We start from the raw sequence: 16,914 nt of genomic DNA, 5'->3' as shown, positions 1-16,914 counted from the left end.
AAAAACTTCGGCCCTCCAGGTATTTTAGACTTATGCCTGAGTTACAGTGATAGGTGCAAGAACTGCTAAATTGCAGTTAATTTTTAGAAACCACCTGTACTTTTACATTTAATAAAAACAACTGAAGCAGTTACTTTTTCTAACACTGGGATGCTACAAACTGCTGTGGTATGAAGTATACTCTTCCATCTATCTCATTGTCAGTAGGGTACCTATGTGTGATGAATGCTGTATGGGATAAGGAGAGCTATTGCTAGTTTTGATCACTGCACTTTTTAATTATTTTTTTTAGTAATCCCCAATTGTAAACCAAGTTACTGTTTAGTTCAACAAGTTTTAGGATAGGACCATGCATTTTCTGAGAGCAGCACCCCAGTACAGAATATTGTCTTTCAGAGAATTACTTTCCATGTCTAGATAAGAAGCATTGTAATTATTTTAATTGCTTGCAAATGGAAGCTCATGATATGTATGTCTTTCTTCTAATTTGTGGGAGAAAAGGGTTTTTCCAGGTAGTTAAAACAAGCATGCCCTAACCAGCGCTTAATCTTTGGACTACAGATCTCAGAATCCTGCAGCCAGTGTAGCTGCTTGGAGAATTTTGTGTTTGGTAATTTTAAAAAAGTAAGTTTCACACATTGTAGCAGGAAACAGTTTTATTTTAAGTTAGATAACCAAGACTAACTAGTAAAGGGCTCACTATGAATTTGGAGAGAGGGTCCTTTTTCAGCCCTACCTGCAAACACCAGGGGCTTTCTGCATGCCAAACACACGTTTCATGAGCTGCTTCTAAAGAGAACAATTTGGTGAATAAATCCCTTGGTCTACCATATTGACTCCACATGTAATGTGTTAAAAATCCATTGACATGGATCCAGAGGAGTCTTGTACGAGTGACAAGGCACGTCCTTGGATTTAACATAGCTCTGTAGCGTTCTTCTGGTTTTATCTTGTTGCTGTTTCCTGTCCCATTTAAAATCCCAGATGGAAGACACCATTCCTAAACCTATTTGATGATTATTGAGGCTTTAATTTGTGCTTTTCCCCATGAAAGTTAATAATTTTCAAATACAAATGACATAAGCAAAGACCTCTGTGCCCATTGCCTATGTCTTGGCACTCAGGGTGTTAAATAAAAATATGCAAAATTGGTAATTAGATGTAACCAGAATGTTAGGTAAAATGCTACAAGCCTCCAGGCCTTTCAGCATGTTCTAAAGTTGCACAGAATCAGTTGTCTAACCGTGGGTTAGACTCTGAGGCTTTTGAACTCGGCAGGTTTCCTTTCAGAAGACAAATTAAAAAGTTGATTTATCTCTTCTCATCTTGCACACCTTTCCAAGATAGAGAACTGCTCCGCCTTCTTAGTATCAAATGCTAAAATGAAATAGGGTCTGAAAACACCTACTTAACTTTAGAGTTATTTGCCTGTTGTGATGGAACAGTATAAGGATGAGAGAGAAGCAATGGTAAGACTTTTATTAATTTTATAGTTTTACAATAAAATTGATATTTTTCTAGAGATGTCATAGTTTAAGTTTCACTCTTGCATCTTTGGTTGGAACTGCATTATGTTCCAGACGACATTATACAGCCATGTAGATTCATCATATGATGAGGAGTAAGCCCTATTGTCTTACATCTTAGACATGGATACAATTATATGCTGATATAAGCATTTTAGCCAAAGGTAAATAATCTCATAGTGGTAAAAGAAAATGGCTTTTGAAAACTGGTATTTATTTGTGGCACAATAACCTGAAAGAAATGTGATATCCTATTTTGGCTTGTAGGTATTACTGCATGAAGTCATATTGGCAGCTTCGTATATTGTAATATGTTATGATGTAACCAGTGTATTTTCAGTTGTTCAATAAGCAGACAACATGACCTTAAATGAAGGGTTTATGTGGAAACAAACTGATGCACTCTGACCTGCAATTCAGTCTTTAGATTTTTTCGCTCTTAAATAAGGCTTTTGTATCATCACATTAAACATTCTTCCTTAATGATACTGTATAACATTTTGCCAAAGGAAGAAATGACATTTTAATATGGAGGTATTAGTGAAAGTTATGTTCATGGGCTTATTGCTCAAGCCCTACTCATGTCCTATGAAAATCTCAATTCATTTGGAAATGACTTAAATGGGGTAAGATTCTGCATGGTGTGTGCAAAAAGCTGCTTTTCAACATAATATAGCAATTGAGACAATTGAAAAGGTAGCATTGGCAAGTATTGATAGATCTCTCATTTTTTCTGTCTCCAGCTTTACAAATGGAAAAAAAAACTGTATAAAATATGTATTATCATTTTGATAGGTGATAGAATGAGAGAGAATGTGAGAAAGAGTGTGATAGATGGTGGTAACTCAGTGTTGCCCAAACTTTGTTGAGGCGGAACCTCCATCTAATGGACCTTTCCACTTCCTTGAACTCATCATCAGTATGTCTACAGGAAAAATGCAGAGAGAGAGAGAGAGAGAGAGAGAAGGGGGAACAAAGAGGGAAAAGAGGAAAGGATTTTTATTCATACAAGTTGTGGTTGTATGCAAGAATCATGGGCAAAGGTATTAATAGCCCTATTTCTAGCCTTAGAAGAGAAATAGTGGATGATATTTCAGACTCCCTAAAACCATCTAGAAGAAGGCATCAACATAGGAGCTTCCTGGTTCTTTTTCATAATTGTGCTAGTTTGTCTGGGCAGTTGGACAGTCACTTACATAAACCCAACATGAGGATCTTTTAATGAGCCATTTTTAAATTCATTGAGATTGAACAGCAGGGAAAGATGTCCTCTGAAAATTCTTCCCTTCAGATAACACCATGCTGGTTTGTGGCATTCAGATTGTTACTGTCATGTTTCCAAACTCTGTTCCACACAGTATAAGGATAGTTTGAGAGAACAACACTGGAGAAATGCATTTGCTACTTAACGTTGATCCTTCAAAAAGTCCTTATGTTGGTGAATTGTAACAACCTTGTTGCTTTGTTATCAGTTATATACTCTGCTCAAGATAATTGAAGAAGGGTTATCACTAAACATTGATGGTGTTTTTCTCAGGGAGGTGAAATAGTGGAATTTCATGAGCTTTTCAAGGAACTGTTAATAGTAAAGAAGGTATATGATGTGAATGACAGGTTGTGAATACAGAACCAAGATGTATTTTCAAGGGCAACTTCTTTCAGATATTGCTGTCAGAGCTGATTCATTTATCTTAACCTTTGGGTAAATCCATCTGCACTTAGCTGCAGAGAGAGAAAAAAGTTAAATATAGCTACAAAACATATTACTTGTTTATATTTAGCATTTCACGTTTTTTAGTTTCAGAGAACTGAAATAATGTTTTATTATTTTTGCCTACAGCATCAATACATTTGTTGGAAATAAAATTCATTAGCTTTTTGCTGGCGTCCTTAGATTGAGGCAAGAATTTGCCAATGTGCCATATCGTTAAAATGCCATATACTCTTAATGATTTTTTCAAGATACAAGTATATGCTGGCATATCTAGCAACAGTGAGCAAATCTTTTGTGTTGATGCTTGCAGAAGTGTGTGTTTGCTCTGGAGGGCATAATTCGCAACTTCAGAATGGCCAGATTCACTGAAGTCATTGCCAAATGCTTACAGACTTCCGCGGATTAAGGTTACCTCCTTAAGCACACAGGAGCTTTCATCCCAGTGGCTTCCAGCAAGATGTGTGTTCTTCTAGGGCCTAGAGTCAAATTATTCAAGCGTTACCTCACAGTAGCGGAAGACTTGCACCCTGAAGGGGGGAAGATTCATAATGAAGCACAGCAATGGATTAGATATACTGTATCATATAGCGGAACCATTCCCTCAAATGAACCTCTTTGAAGGATACCAAAATGGCCTATGCCAACAATGATCAAACCTAGAAGATCTCCACTAGCAAGATGTTGAACATATAAAAAATGTATATCAACTAAATCACATCAACAGTATGCTGTAAATCAGAGATGGGAGATCATTTGCTCTTCAGATGTCTCCTATAGAGCCTTGTCATTGGCATCTCCTGCTATCATGGCTGAAGTCTCAATCACATAGAGACCAACAGGTTCTCCAATATTTTGACCTCTGTAACAGTTTGAGTATACCCACAACTGCTTCACTTACTCAAATATTTTGAAGTGGGGATGAAAATGAGAAGAAAATCATTCATTTGGATTACTGTGCATAGTATTGATAGATTTTAAATCACCATGACCAAGATGTACATTGCATTCTGTTCCCGAGCACCAAGTTCAAGCAACATATGGAACAGGTTTTAACAACATAGAAAACACTCTTTCTTGGGACACCAGCAATTTAAACTGATGGGATTAGCGGAGCATAACAGTGTTCACTATGTTTGGGTCATGACAAGCACTTTAATTTTATGGATTCAATTAAATTTCACTTGCAGCAGAGTGTACTCATAGGATACACTGTTATATCTGCTTGGCATCAAAATGCATTCATAGAAATTGTTTTTTAAAGGAAAAGTAAGCCACTTAAGAACTAATATGTAGTATAGCCTAGTGTGCCCAAATGCAAGGAGCTAACTATATGAGGGTTACTGCTTCTATCACATTCCTTGTCAGCATATAAAAGAAGTGCAGAGAGACATTCAGTATGTGGACTAGATGGATCTCTAGTATTTTTCACTCAGTGTCACAGGGATAGTAGTTGATCTGGAGAACATTGGCTATTCATGCAAAACAAAACCTTGAAATTTGCCAAGCAATGCTATCAGTGGCACTGGGGATAGGGGATTCTAGGAACTGTAGTCTCAAATACTAACTTCTCCAAGCTCTGGTGCAAGAAAACCCTCTCAAGGTACTTTGAGATATTTGCTTTACACCAGCACCATGTTATGATAAGTGGATGCTCACAATTCAGTGTTGAAGCTAGGATATAGCCACATTGAAGAATTATAGCCCCTACCATAATTGCTACAGTTCACTGTTAGAGAATTCTGGGATTTGTGGTTTTCTGAGGTATCTAACCTTCCCTGTCACAGAGCTCTGGTACAAAATTCTATAGCAATGAACCATGAAAGTTAAAGGTGTTATCAAACTGCTGTAATTCTGCAGTGTGTCCTCTCCCATGGTGATCCCTGTGGAGAGTTGTATTCTCAAACTATAAGCCTTTGAAGTTCTGCTTTGTACCAGAGCTTTATGTTCTTCAGACCAATTGTTATTCCCACAATATCATCCCAAAATAAATGCACCAACAAGATTAGTTTAGAGATAGAGCCGCAAGCATCATAATTCTTCAGTGGCAATAATTATGTACACAACAATCACTACCGCCACCACATAAGAGCCTTTTTCTGTAGACTACATCCTGTTGTATTTCCCAGTTCAGTTCTGTACTCTTCAAGGTAGATAACATGTTGAAGCGCCTTGGAAAAGAAATGCATCCATCCCATAGTGGCCAGAATGGATGAAGTGCAACAGCCAAGAAAGAGAAAGAGCCTTGTCACATTACACTCTTATAGCACTATACTCCACTTCAACTGCCATGGCAATAATCCTGTCGAAATCTGGAAGTGATATAGGATCCTGTACTATTCTATTAAATGAAGGCCTAAGGGACTGTGTTGGAGAATGTCAAAGTGATGAAAGAGGATCTTTTATTACGCCATGATCTCTTTGTGTTTAGCTGATACCTCTGGGTGTGGGTGGGCCCTTTTGGAGATGGGATACAAGTACAGATAGCTGTGTCTCTGATGGTGTATACAAAATATATGGTAACCTGCCTGCCAAACGCAAAGGTTGGGGATGTGAGATATCAATGCCTTGTGGGTTTATTCCAGAATTATGGCATAAAATTGATTTTTTTTTGTATGCAGTCAGCAGTTATTTTGGAAATGGTAACTATAGTAGAAGGGCCTGGTAACCAAATGTAAGGGGTCAAATAAGAGCAGCAGACAAGACAGGCTTTGAATTTGATCCAAGCAGGAATATTTAAAATATAGTTTTACAACAGAGTTGACACTGACTTCAGTGTATTAGAGTTTACTTGGCTGAGTAAATCAAAATGTCTTGTTGCTTTGCTAGTTCTTTCAATGTATACGCGCAGTTTCATTCTGATAGTTCACCATCTTGAAGCATTCAGTGTGTTTGTGTATATGGAGAGCAGAGAGGAAATTGGTTTCTGGTTATGGACTCCACAGAGCGGCATCTTTATAGACTTGTAGGAAGAGAAAGTACTGATGCTGTTGCATTTTACAGACATTGCCATATTCTGTCACCTCATTTTCGCTTGCTTTAAAACCCCACAAACCTTGTGCTCGACTTACAGCTGTTTTCTACATTAATGGTACAGTTGCAACAGCTATTCATAGCCATGGATGATGACTCCATCTGTGACATGTTCCTGGCTGAGAAGGCAAAGAGAAAACTAGAGAGATGTAACAATTGTGTGCCAGATTTGGCTGGTTGCACTGCACACGCATACTATCGCTTCCCCTTCCCTGAGGAAAGAGAGGTGTGCCATCATCCATGGAGAAGTTGTTCTCTAAAGTATTATCCAGTATAACTGAATTGTGCAAGATGATACTATTATCAACTCTAATTTGCGCTTTAAACTACTACCTCAGCACAACACTAAAACGTTGCTTGGGGCTGAGGTGCGGTGTTCAGAGAAACACACAGGTTGGGTCCTTGTAATGAAGCATTTTGCTGTGAGGGCTAAAGGCGCCAGAGTGAGTGAGTGAGAGAGAGAGAGACTTCCATCTTTTACCTCACCTTGGAAACGAGTGGATTGGAGATTCATATCTAGATTCCCATGGCATTTTGGCAACGACTTGGAGTTAATAAGCCACCATCCCCCATGTTGGGTGATTTGCTAGAAACAGCATTTCTATTTTTCTCTCTGCTTCCCCATAAGCAACCTTTGATAGTCATATTTTAAAACAATAATGCCATTGTTCCTCCTCTTTGTTTACTGAAACGGAAATATCCAGGCCAAAATTATTTCCTTAAAAACTGCTAAGTTTTGTCAAATCTTTGTGAGACAAAAGGTGAGCTGCTGCATAAGTAATCTGATATTTTTTCCTGCTTGTCCAACTATGAGTAGTACAGTCAAGATACCAAGTGACAAATATACACAAGGACCCAGAACAAACCACCAGAGAAATTGTTTTAGTGCAATGAAAATTGTTCCCTAAAACTCTTAGGAATATAACTGGAAGTAAAATCTATTATCCAATATGAAATATACATTTTTTTAAAAAATCCAGAAAATATTATTTTTAACTCAATCTGTTTTATAAACTTGATGTTTTAGTATGCTCTTATCTGTGTTTGTGTGTGATACTTTATATGGTTTATATACCGTAATGTTTTTAAAACCCAATTGGTGAATTTGTGGACTTCATTTTTTGCTTGGGGTAGTTGAGCTGCATTGAGAGATACCACAAACTGTTAATGAAATCCCATATCTCTCAGAACTTGGGAAAGATCTCTCTCACTCTCAACCACCTCAATACACATCTAAGGGAAAGTAATACAAGCAGAGAAAATGATCTAGAGACTTGTGGTCTGATGATCTCTTCTGGAGATCTGATGTGAAATATGGATTCATTTTCTTTTAAGAGCGTTTGTTCACCTCCACCTATTCAGTCCTTATATATTTGTAAATTAAACAAATAATATTTCGTGCCAATAAACCTTCAAATTCTCACTTAGACATGAATCCCACTGAGTAATCTTGAGCAAGTCACACTCAGCTTCCAGAGAACACAATGGTAAAACTTCTCTGAACAAATTTTGCCAAGAAAATGGTGTTTTGGGATCATCTTAGGATCACCATTGGTTAGAAATAACTTGAAGCCACACAATAAAAACAGAAATTAGATGTTTTCAGTGATCTCTCATCCAAAGGAAACCAGAATCAGTTAGATTTCCTCTTGACATTTTTCACCTCTTAGGGAAATTTCTCAGACAGAAAGCATTAAGAATTTGAATTTCCTGCCTTTCAGTAAAGGCCATCGATCATTGAAACAGAATAAACAGATCAAACCATATGGTTTCATTCTAACTTTATTGTCTATTCAGTTGCCATTTTGCAGCTTGGTGTCACTCTTACAGGAAAACTGTCTGAAGCATTGTCTTCCCATTCTCTTTGCCTGGGGTCATGAAAGAAAGACATCTGGTTAGTGTGTATTAGGAAAATTGAACTTTCCTCCCAGACCTCATATGTCATTTATTTTAGTTTGCATTTGGTTAAATAAGCATTTCTCAATCTGATGGTTGTGACCCTTAGGGGAGTCATGAGGGAGTGTCAGAGAGGTTGCCAAAGACCATCAGAAAACACTGTTTTCTGATGGTCATGGGGGTTCTGTGTGGGAAGTTTGGCCCAATTCTATTGTTGGTGGGGTTCAGAATGCTCTTTGATTGTTGGTGAACTATAAACCCCAGTAACTACAATTTCCAAATGCCAAGGTCTGTTTTCCCCAAACTCCACCAGTGTTCACATTTGGACATATTGAGTATTTGTACCAAGTTTGGTCCAGATCCATCATTGTTTGAGTCCACAGTGTCCTCCTGATGTAGATGAACAACTCCAAAACTCAAGGTCAATGCCCACCAAACCCTTCCAGTATTTTCAGTTCGTCATGGGAGTTCTGTGCACCAATTTTGGTTCAATTCCATCATTAGTGGAGTTCAGAATACTCTTTGATTGTAGGTTAACTATATATCCCAACAACTGCAATTCCCAAATGACAAAATCAATCCCCCTAACCACACCATTACTCAAATTTGGACGTATTGGGTATGTGTGCCAAATTTGATCCAGTGAATGAAAATACATCCTGCATATCAGATATTTACATAAAAGTAGTTCATAAAGGTAGCAAATTACAGGTATGGAGAAGCAACAAAAATAATTTATGGTTGGGGGTCATCACAACATGAGGAACTTTATTAAGGAGTCACAGCATTAGGAAGGTTGGGTTAAATGTAATTTGCTTATCTTTAACTTTGACTGCTTTCTTGTTTCTTATTTCATTTAAGTACAGGTTGAGTATCTCTAATATGAAATGCTTGGAACCAGATGTGCTCAATATTCAGGGTATGCTGGTTTTTTAAACAAAAAAATGGGAATATCTGTGTTTGCATATACATAATGAGACTGTCTATACATGTGACATTTCATTACCTTTGCCTTGCTATCCCCAGCCTCATGTTTCATTTGTTTGCTACTTATGTTGTGTATGAGATGCAATGCTGAAGAGAGAGGATCTAAGAGATAAATGAGATTCACGGGCAGAAGCTGGTGACGAAAAGATTTTCGGTTTCAGATTTCTGGAAAAGGGAGTTAACCCCTACTGGGTGCTGTGAATTGCTTTAATGCTTTGATTAGTCAAAGTGTTTGATAACATGTGAGTGATTTGTACTCAGAAAGACAGGTGAGAGCACTATTAAATGCAATTCTTATTTCCCATTATATTTTTATATCACACAATAGACAAATGCAAGTAAGGGTGATTTATATATGAAACCACAAAAGAGACAACTGTTATATGAATCTTAACTGCCAACACATTATTAACCAAGTTTTTAATTAAAACGAGTTCACATATTCAACAACAGAAGTGTTGCAGCACTTTTATACACTGGAACAGGCTAATGCAGCTACCTGTTTGAAAAAGAGCAGTGCTCTGTCCTTTTGCCTTCCTTGTTTTCTCATTTCTATGACTTTTTTGTGGTTTGCCACAGCATACCTTCTGCTATATTCACTTCAGAACAATAGGAATGTGAGAAAACACCTGTAACAAATGCTGCCTCTCTGTCCTGTCATACTCCCAGTCAATTCTGCCTCGTTGTTTTCCAAGCTCCTCTCATTTGTCCCTGTTCTTTGAATTGGCTGGATAGGAGCCCAGCCTGATACTTATCTGATTACTGTATTATGTGTAATTCATTTTCAGATGTTTTGCAGACAACACAATATGTTCCTGCAAGTTAGCGCCTCTTTTGAAGACAGAATTTGCAAGACGTACTATCGTTGCTATGCCTACAGGCAGCAAAGATGTGGCGTTTGTGAAACTGCTGGCGCTGTAATCCTGTTTGTTCAGCCTGTATGACGGCATGCAAGCTCGTTACTTGTGTGTTTAAAAAGGAGAGCTTGTAGAAGTTACTTTATGGATTACTGGCAATTATATCTGGAATATTCAAAAGGTTATAGACCAAAAAATAACCTTATCAAGCTCTGTCCGATGTTGCCGTCTTTTCTAGGTGGGGAAATATTAAGAGAATAGCTTGGAGAGCTCAGTTTAGGCCATGGGATTCTGGAAGATGTCATCCAGAAAAGTATTTTTCCAAAATTTGCTTAGTAGCATAATATTTTTCAAAATCTCTCTCTGGCTGGATCTACACTGCCCTATATTCCAGGATCTGATCACAGATTATCTGCTTTGAACTGGATTATATGAGTGTCCACTACCAGATAAAATGGAATAAAAAGATAATCTGGGAACAGATCCTGGGCAGTGTAGATCCAGCCTTAGATCTGCTTCATTCTGGATGTAAAGCAATTATTTATCCATTCCCCAAAACTCATCATAATGTGAAATATCATTTTCTGATCCTGTTGTCTCCATGGTCTTCTACGAAGGACTGGACCAAGACATATGGAGACTTTAATCTGCCACTCAAGTGTAGATACATACTACTCTGAACTAGTCAAATTGTTTTGGCAAATGAGTACCCACAAGTACCTTTTCTTACCCAGGACAGAAAAAATTACAATAAAAATTACACTACTAACAATGGACTGCTTTTACTTGACACTCAGGATGTTCTGCCTCAGGTGGCTGCCTCTTTCTGCTTAATGCTTCCACCAAAGGGGCTTATCAAATGTAAACACTGGTTTAAAGCCATGTTGCTTTTCCTAATGAGTGATGAATTCTAACACTGACAAAATTCAGTGTTCACAGCTTGAGGAAACATCTCTCATCAGACAAAACTCTAGCATTTCCAGATTGGTTTGCCATAGAATCATGGGTTGTATTTTTCTAAGTCCCTGGAAGCTATTTTCCAATTATGCCATTAAGGTCATTTCACTTCAAAGGCCTTTTCGGAATATGAAAACTGAATACACACACACTATGCACACATGCACAAACACATATACAGTACATAATTACAAACAAACAGTACTTTTTAAAGTTTATTTTGGATGACAGTAAGATGCACATAATCCCCAAAAATAAATATATGTACATGTGTGTGTGTATGTAGTACACACACACATATATATGAAAGTAATTAATAAATAAGACCTAATAGATCAATTAATAAGCCAAATGTTTCATCCTCCGCAAATGCTTAAAATAAAAACTCATTGCCAAGGTGGAAATCTCTGATTTGTCCCTATTTGCAATTGAGGTGCAATCTCATTCAGTCGTTTTAGACAAAAGAGGAATTTTCTGGGTCAATAGACTCAGGATTTTAACATCATATGGTCTCAACCTAAATGATAACACACCTTAATTATATTAAGTGTGGAGTATTTGAAACTACTAAATTTAGCTACATACACTTTCCCTTTCTCCCTTGTAATGGTATAATAATTGTAAATATTTACTGAAAATGATGATACGACACACAAAAATACAAAAAAGAAGAAAGGATTAACTTCATCTTCTCTCCATGAATATAACAGAGGGCAAATTTTATTACAGTTGTGGGCCAAGCCGGGGTAAAGCATCCACCTTTGTCAGTAGGAAATTTGGGATGGCTGAAAGAAATGTGAAGCTTTATGTCTCAAGGCATACAGGCCCTGTCACCCTTAAGCTAGCCTAGGGCCTTCTGGCACTGCTGAAATCACTGTTCCTTTGGCAGTATTTGGGAAATATTTGACTGCCAGCCCAATTGGCTGTTATACATGGCAAAATATCATCATCATCATTTTGTTCTTTTCCTCTGCATTCAAATGCCTTGGGTCATCTTCAGTACCTTGGGGAAGAATTGCTACAGCCACTAAGTGCCCTTTTACACTATACAGTCATAGTGCTATGATGTCACTTTAACAGGAATAGTTCTATAAAATCCTAAGAACTGCATTTAAGGATCTATAGGATAGTTAAAGGGAATCATAGAGCTGTAATTCTATGGTGTGGAATGGCACTTAGGACCTCATCACATTGAAATCAAGAAGCATCTTCTCTGTACTTCTCTGAGTTGTTGGCACACTGCTAGGCTGGAGTCCCCCGGAGCCCATCAAATGGACTACTTCCAGTGGAGCTCCATGCTGAGAGCATGATGGCAGCACTGAGAAATTGAGTCTAGAGGAGTCAGGTGTACATGCAACACCTTAAAGAGAAGCTGGGGAGGAGGCAGGGGACAGCGGGGAAACATCATGGGAAGGAACCCCATGACATTAAGGGAACACAGCATTTCACTGGCCTGTGGTTTCTCCTGTTGTCCCCTGACTTCTTGGCCTCCATGTGATGAGGTCCTTAGAGTCAGAAAGAAATGCCTCACAGTCAATGATGAAATAAATCATCATTGAATTTCATCTCTCTTTTCAAGGAATGACAAAGATGCTGAACTTGCTTTCGGAGATAGACCGGTACCATGTATAGTTCCATTAAAGTCTAGAATAAAACCCAGAGTGGATTTGCTACATCCCTGATATGGAGACCATGAACTGCTCTCAGTTAGAGTCATCTTGTGGGATGTCAGCTTGCCCTTTTAGCAACATTTCTTGAAAACTTTCATTTAAGTTAAGTGGAAGTCAGACAGTTTTAGTATTTGAAGCAGACAAACAAAACTGATTGACACCCTAAGTGTAAAAGCTTTACTACCTTGTATTTTACGTAATCTGCTGGTGTATTTTGCCATACAGAAGCTCTTCCCCTTCTGTATGTGCTTGACAGCTAAACTATTTTGTTTCACTAAAAATGTCTTTTAAAATTATACTTTGCCTCATGGGATTACCATTAGTACTGTTGCAATCACAAGAAACAAATGATTTTTTTTCTACTACAAAACTGACTCCAAGTAACTTGAAATAAAAGTCTACATTCTCCAATAACTCATTCAAATGGCTTTGAAATATAAAGTACGATCAAACATTCTCATCAGCGAAAAGCATCCTTCCATTAAAGGAAGACTTCTTCTAACTGAGTATTCCTTCTGCCAGATACTCTTTGTATCATTGAAAGAGAAAGTTTGATTAGCTGGACAGTCCAGTTATGCAATTTCAGATCATTTCAGTTAGTAGAATCCTATGCAATTTTATGTCCATTTATGCAACTGTTTTTCTACACGTAGATTAAAGGCATTAGGTTTATAATGGTCTTGGTGACTGACATTTGCCAGACTGGATATAAGGCAGTTCTTTCATGTTGCACTTCCTAGGTCTGCTTCCAAAAGGGAGAAGTAATTCTGTTCTTGAATATGGCTGCCAAAACTGTGCCTTTGGATTTATATGAACCCTTAAAAAGAAGAAGTAGTATTATGTAATGGTTTCAGCATTGGACTATGATGTTTGAATCCCTGTTCAGCCACGGAAACCCACTAGATGACACTCTCTCAGGTGGTCACACTCTTTCAGTCTCATGGAAAGGGAAAGGCAAGCCTCCTTTGAAGAAATCTTGCCAAGAAAACCTTGTGATGGGTTGCCCTTAGAATGGCCATAAGCTGGAAATGTTTTGAAAGCACACATCATTTTCATCATCATCATCATCATCACCATCATCAACAACAACAAGCATTTCTATCTCTAGATGCATTCGGTCAGGTTCTAGCCATGTTGCTGAGCTATTCCCTGTGGAGGAACTGATATCATTCTGAACCAACCTATGTGTATATTTTATATTTCTGTGACATACCCAGGTGTCACAACTTGTATATCATTTTGCCTAACCTGTTAGACCTCCTTGTAGCACACTTATTGCATCTCGCTTTTCCCTGATACTTTCTTTTCCTTGCATGCCCTATCTACCCATCTTTCACTCAGAACTCTACATGATGCTTCTGAATTGCATTAGGGATCTGACTCTTCAACACATACACATACACACACATCCTCCTCTACCGCATCTCACATACACCTTTCGCTAAAGCATTATCCATTCCCTGTACGCTTTATCGTAGCTTATGTGGTCGCCATGAGATGAAGTACCTCAAGCAGTCAGTCTGCGGTTGATTTGCAAACAGACGAGTCTCAACAATGAGCTTTAAGAAAGGTGTCAGGTATAAATCAAGCCTTCAAACAACCACTGTACATTCCAAACTTCAGAGACACTTCTTTGTGCAAAGTGATTTCTCTCTTTCTCTCTTTCCTTTACTTTTCCTTGTGCCTGGAAGAAGATGAAAGTGTTGGGGTGGGGGCATTCATTTAGTCTAATAATGAGGGTAAAGCTCACAGGCAAAGTAATTTGGCAGCTGTTCTGCTTCCTGTAACAGTTTAACTTTGTACAGTTTTCTCTCCCCCCCCCCCCTTTAAATCCAGGGGCTTCTCAAAGGAAACAGATTTTTTTGTTGTTGTTGTAAAACCACTGGTGGTTCATTTTATGCAGGAACCATATAATTAATCTTGTGTGTATTAAAAAAGACAGGGTGCCTCTATAAGCTTCCCTGACCTATAATTAATGGAGATCAAAATGGTTACAAGGATGAAACATTTAACAATCTAAGGCAGACCAGAACATTTTTACAACAAGCGCAGGCGGAAAAGCACTCAGATTTAGTTCACAGTGTTTCGTATTCTTAGCTATGTTGCTTTTTCCCCCTCAGTTAAAGAGATGTACAAACAATTTGATGGGTAAACACTGGGATGTGGTTACTGCCCTGATTCCCACACATCTTTGTTGCAAAGATATTTTACGTTGGGTTTAGGGGCCAGTTTCAAAGTTATATGTTGATGATATCTTTCTTTAAAATGGGAATACAGTACATGTTTATTAGAGAATAGTTCAGTTTGCAGTAATGTTGAAGGACCACATACAGGCTTGATGTATATTTCCCTATGATTTGAATAGACATCTCAAGACTCTCTCAAGACCATGATATCTGGTTCTTCTTCTCTGTAAAATTAGAGACTGCTATCTTACAATAGAAACCACATTCTTATAACTCCATCTCCTTATCCAACTCAGTTTCTTGACTGATGGCTCCAACACTGTTCTTATTATAGAATGGGGACAACTTGGGATGAGGGACAACTAATCACGTTATCACACCAGGGCTTTAAAGCGGGCAGTCCCGCATTTCTGTTACCTGCAGAATTCTGGAAAATGTAGTTTGGAACGGCGAGGACCTCTGTAGCTGAGAATTCAAAAGGCCCCACCCTAAACTACATTTCCCAGAATTCTGCAGGCAGCAGAAATGCAATGCTTCCTGCTTTAAAGCCCTGGTGTGATGACTACTTTAGCTTCCAAGACACTTCTTAGTGTTATGTGTGATAATTGTAGTTTGGATTTAGCAATCCTTTAGACCCATTGAAATGTGTGTTAGTGGTGCTTTATCTCACTAAAATCTTACCAAAGCTGCATCTACACTGTAAAATTAATGTGGTTTGACACCACTTTAACTCCATAGCTCAATGCTATGAAATTTTAGGGTTTATAGTTTTGGAAGTGAAGGCTAAAGACCTTGTAAAACTGCAATACCCATCTTCCATAGCATTGAACCATGACAGTTAAAGTGGTGTCAAGATGCATTAACTGTACAGTGTAGAACAACTCCAAGATTAGATCCAGACCTCAGTTTTCATGCAAACATAGACATGGTCCATGTGTTAATGCTGCATAACTGAATAGGGCCCCCAAACCTGCTTTGTACTCAGAATCCCACAGACTCAGTCTCAATGCCTGCACTTCCAATGATGGATGTAATCCCTTAGTATTTCCTGACCTACAGACTTTGGAAACAAATACTTTGCATTCGCAAGACCTTCACAAAGGGCAGCAGGCCTCTGGCTGTTTCACTGCCATGAAAATGAAACACCTATTTTACAACTGTGGTTTAAAAGGTTACCATCTGTAAGTTGGTACCAAAACCAATTGCCTTAAGTGGGAACAGAGAACACCCCTCATTTGACTCCTAAACAGATTTATTTCCTTCAGGTAACTTTTCAGGCAAATGTATGCATAGCTCAAAACTTCAAAGGAATGCAGTGAAGTTTCATGATTTTACATGTTTCTCCCCCCAAAAAGAATAAATCCCAAATGCCTTTGCTACTTTGTAGAGCAGATTATCTTTTCTCTGCTGCTTAATGAAGTTGGCATCATTATAATAATGTTTAATTATAAGAAATAATAAGTCAAAACATATTTTGGAACCTATAAACCCAAAACAATCTGCAAACTTCAGTTTTCTATTGAAAATGTCACTCCAGATTTCCATTTTCTTTGACATCATAACAGTAACAGTAACTTTAAAAGAACCCCCCAAATGGATGTGAAATGAATGACGCATGGGGATTGTGATTGATGATGTACCTCAGTTCAAAGAGCTGCAGGAAGAGAGTTTGGTTCTTCAATAAATCAGTGGAGCAAATATAAGGCCAGCTGTTGCTTAGGCTCAAAACACATAAAAGATTTAAAATTGCAATGGATCCAGAAAAGGTTGTTCTTTTAATTCTGTTTCACAGAGGCAGGAAGGGGGAATACAGCTCCCTTGATCCTTCAGACTTTGAACTCAAGGTAGTGTTCACAAAACAACTTGCTCTCAAGTCATTGTGATGCATTTCCACAGACAGCCCTGCTCTGATTAATAAGTTAAACAGCCTTGTGGTTTGATCCTGTTTAATAGTTTCATGGAGTCACCTTCCAATATTCGGCTGCTTTTTTAATGCTTCTAAGGTAATTTTCTGTTATATAATTGCAAATTGGACAAAAGGCAACACAATGTTTTCCATTTGCCAAGCAAAGTTCCTGGAAGGAAAGGGAG

At 38.1% G+C, this 16,914-nt stretch overlaps 1 protein-coding gene across 3 annotated transcripts in view; it reads left to right on the top strand.

Moving 5' to 3' along the window:
- Positions 1–16,914, top strand: part of EDAR (ectodysplasin A receptor) — an 85,709-nt gene that overhangs the window by 20,643 nt on the left and 48,152 nt on the right. Inside the window, exon 1 of one of the 3 annotated variants that reach the window (XM_060769687.2) lies at positions 1,272–1,469. The exons of the other annotated variants lie outside the window; for them this stretch is intronic. Within the exon in view, the coding sequence (XP_060625670.1) occupies positions 1,437–1,469 (33 nt within the window). The 5' untranslated portion in view covers positions 1,272–1,436. Of the gene's footprint in view, positions 1–1,271; positions 1,470–16,914 lie in introns of those variants that run through there. 3 annotated transcript variants of the gene reach the window in all.

This window comes from Anolis sagrei, chromosome 3 (assembly GCF_037176765.1).
Source record: "Anolis sagrei isolate rAnoSag1 chromosome 3, rAnoSag1.mat, whole genome shotgun sequence".
Lineage (NCBI taxonomy): Eukaryota > Metazoa > Chordata > Lepidosauria > Squamata > Dactyloidae > Anolis > Anolis sagrei.
Note: the sequence above shows the minus strand (reverse complement) of the source record. Positions and strands in the feature narration are given on the sequence as shown.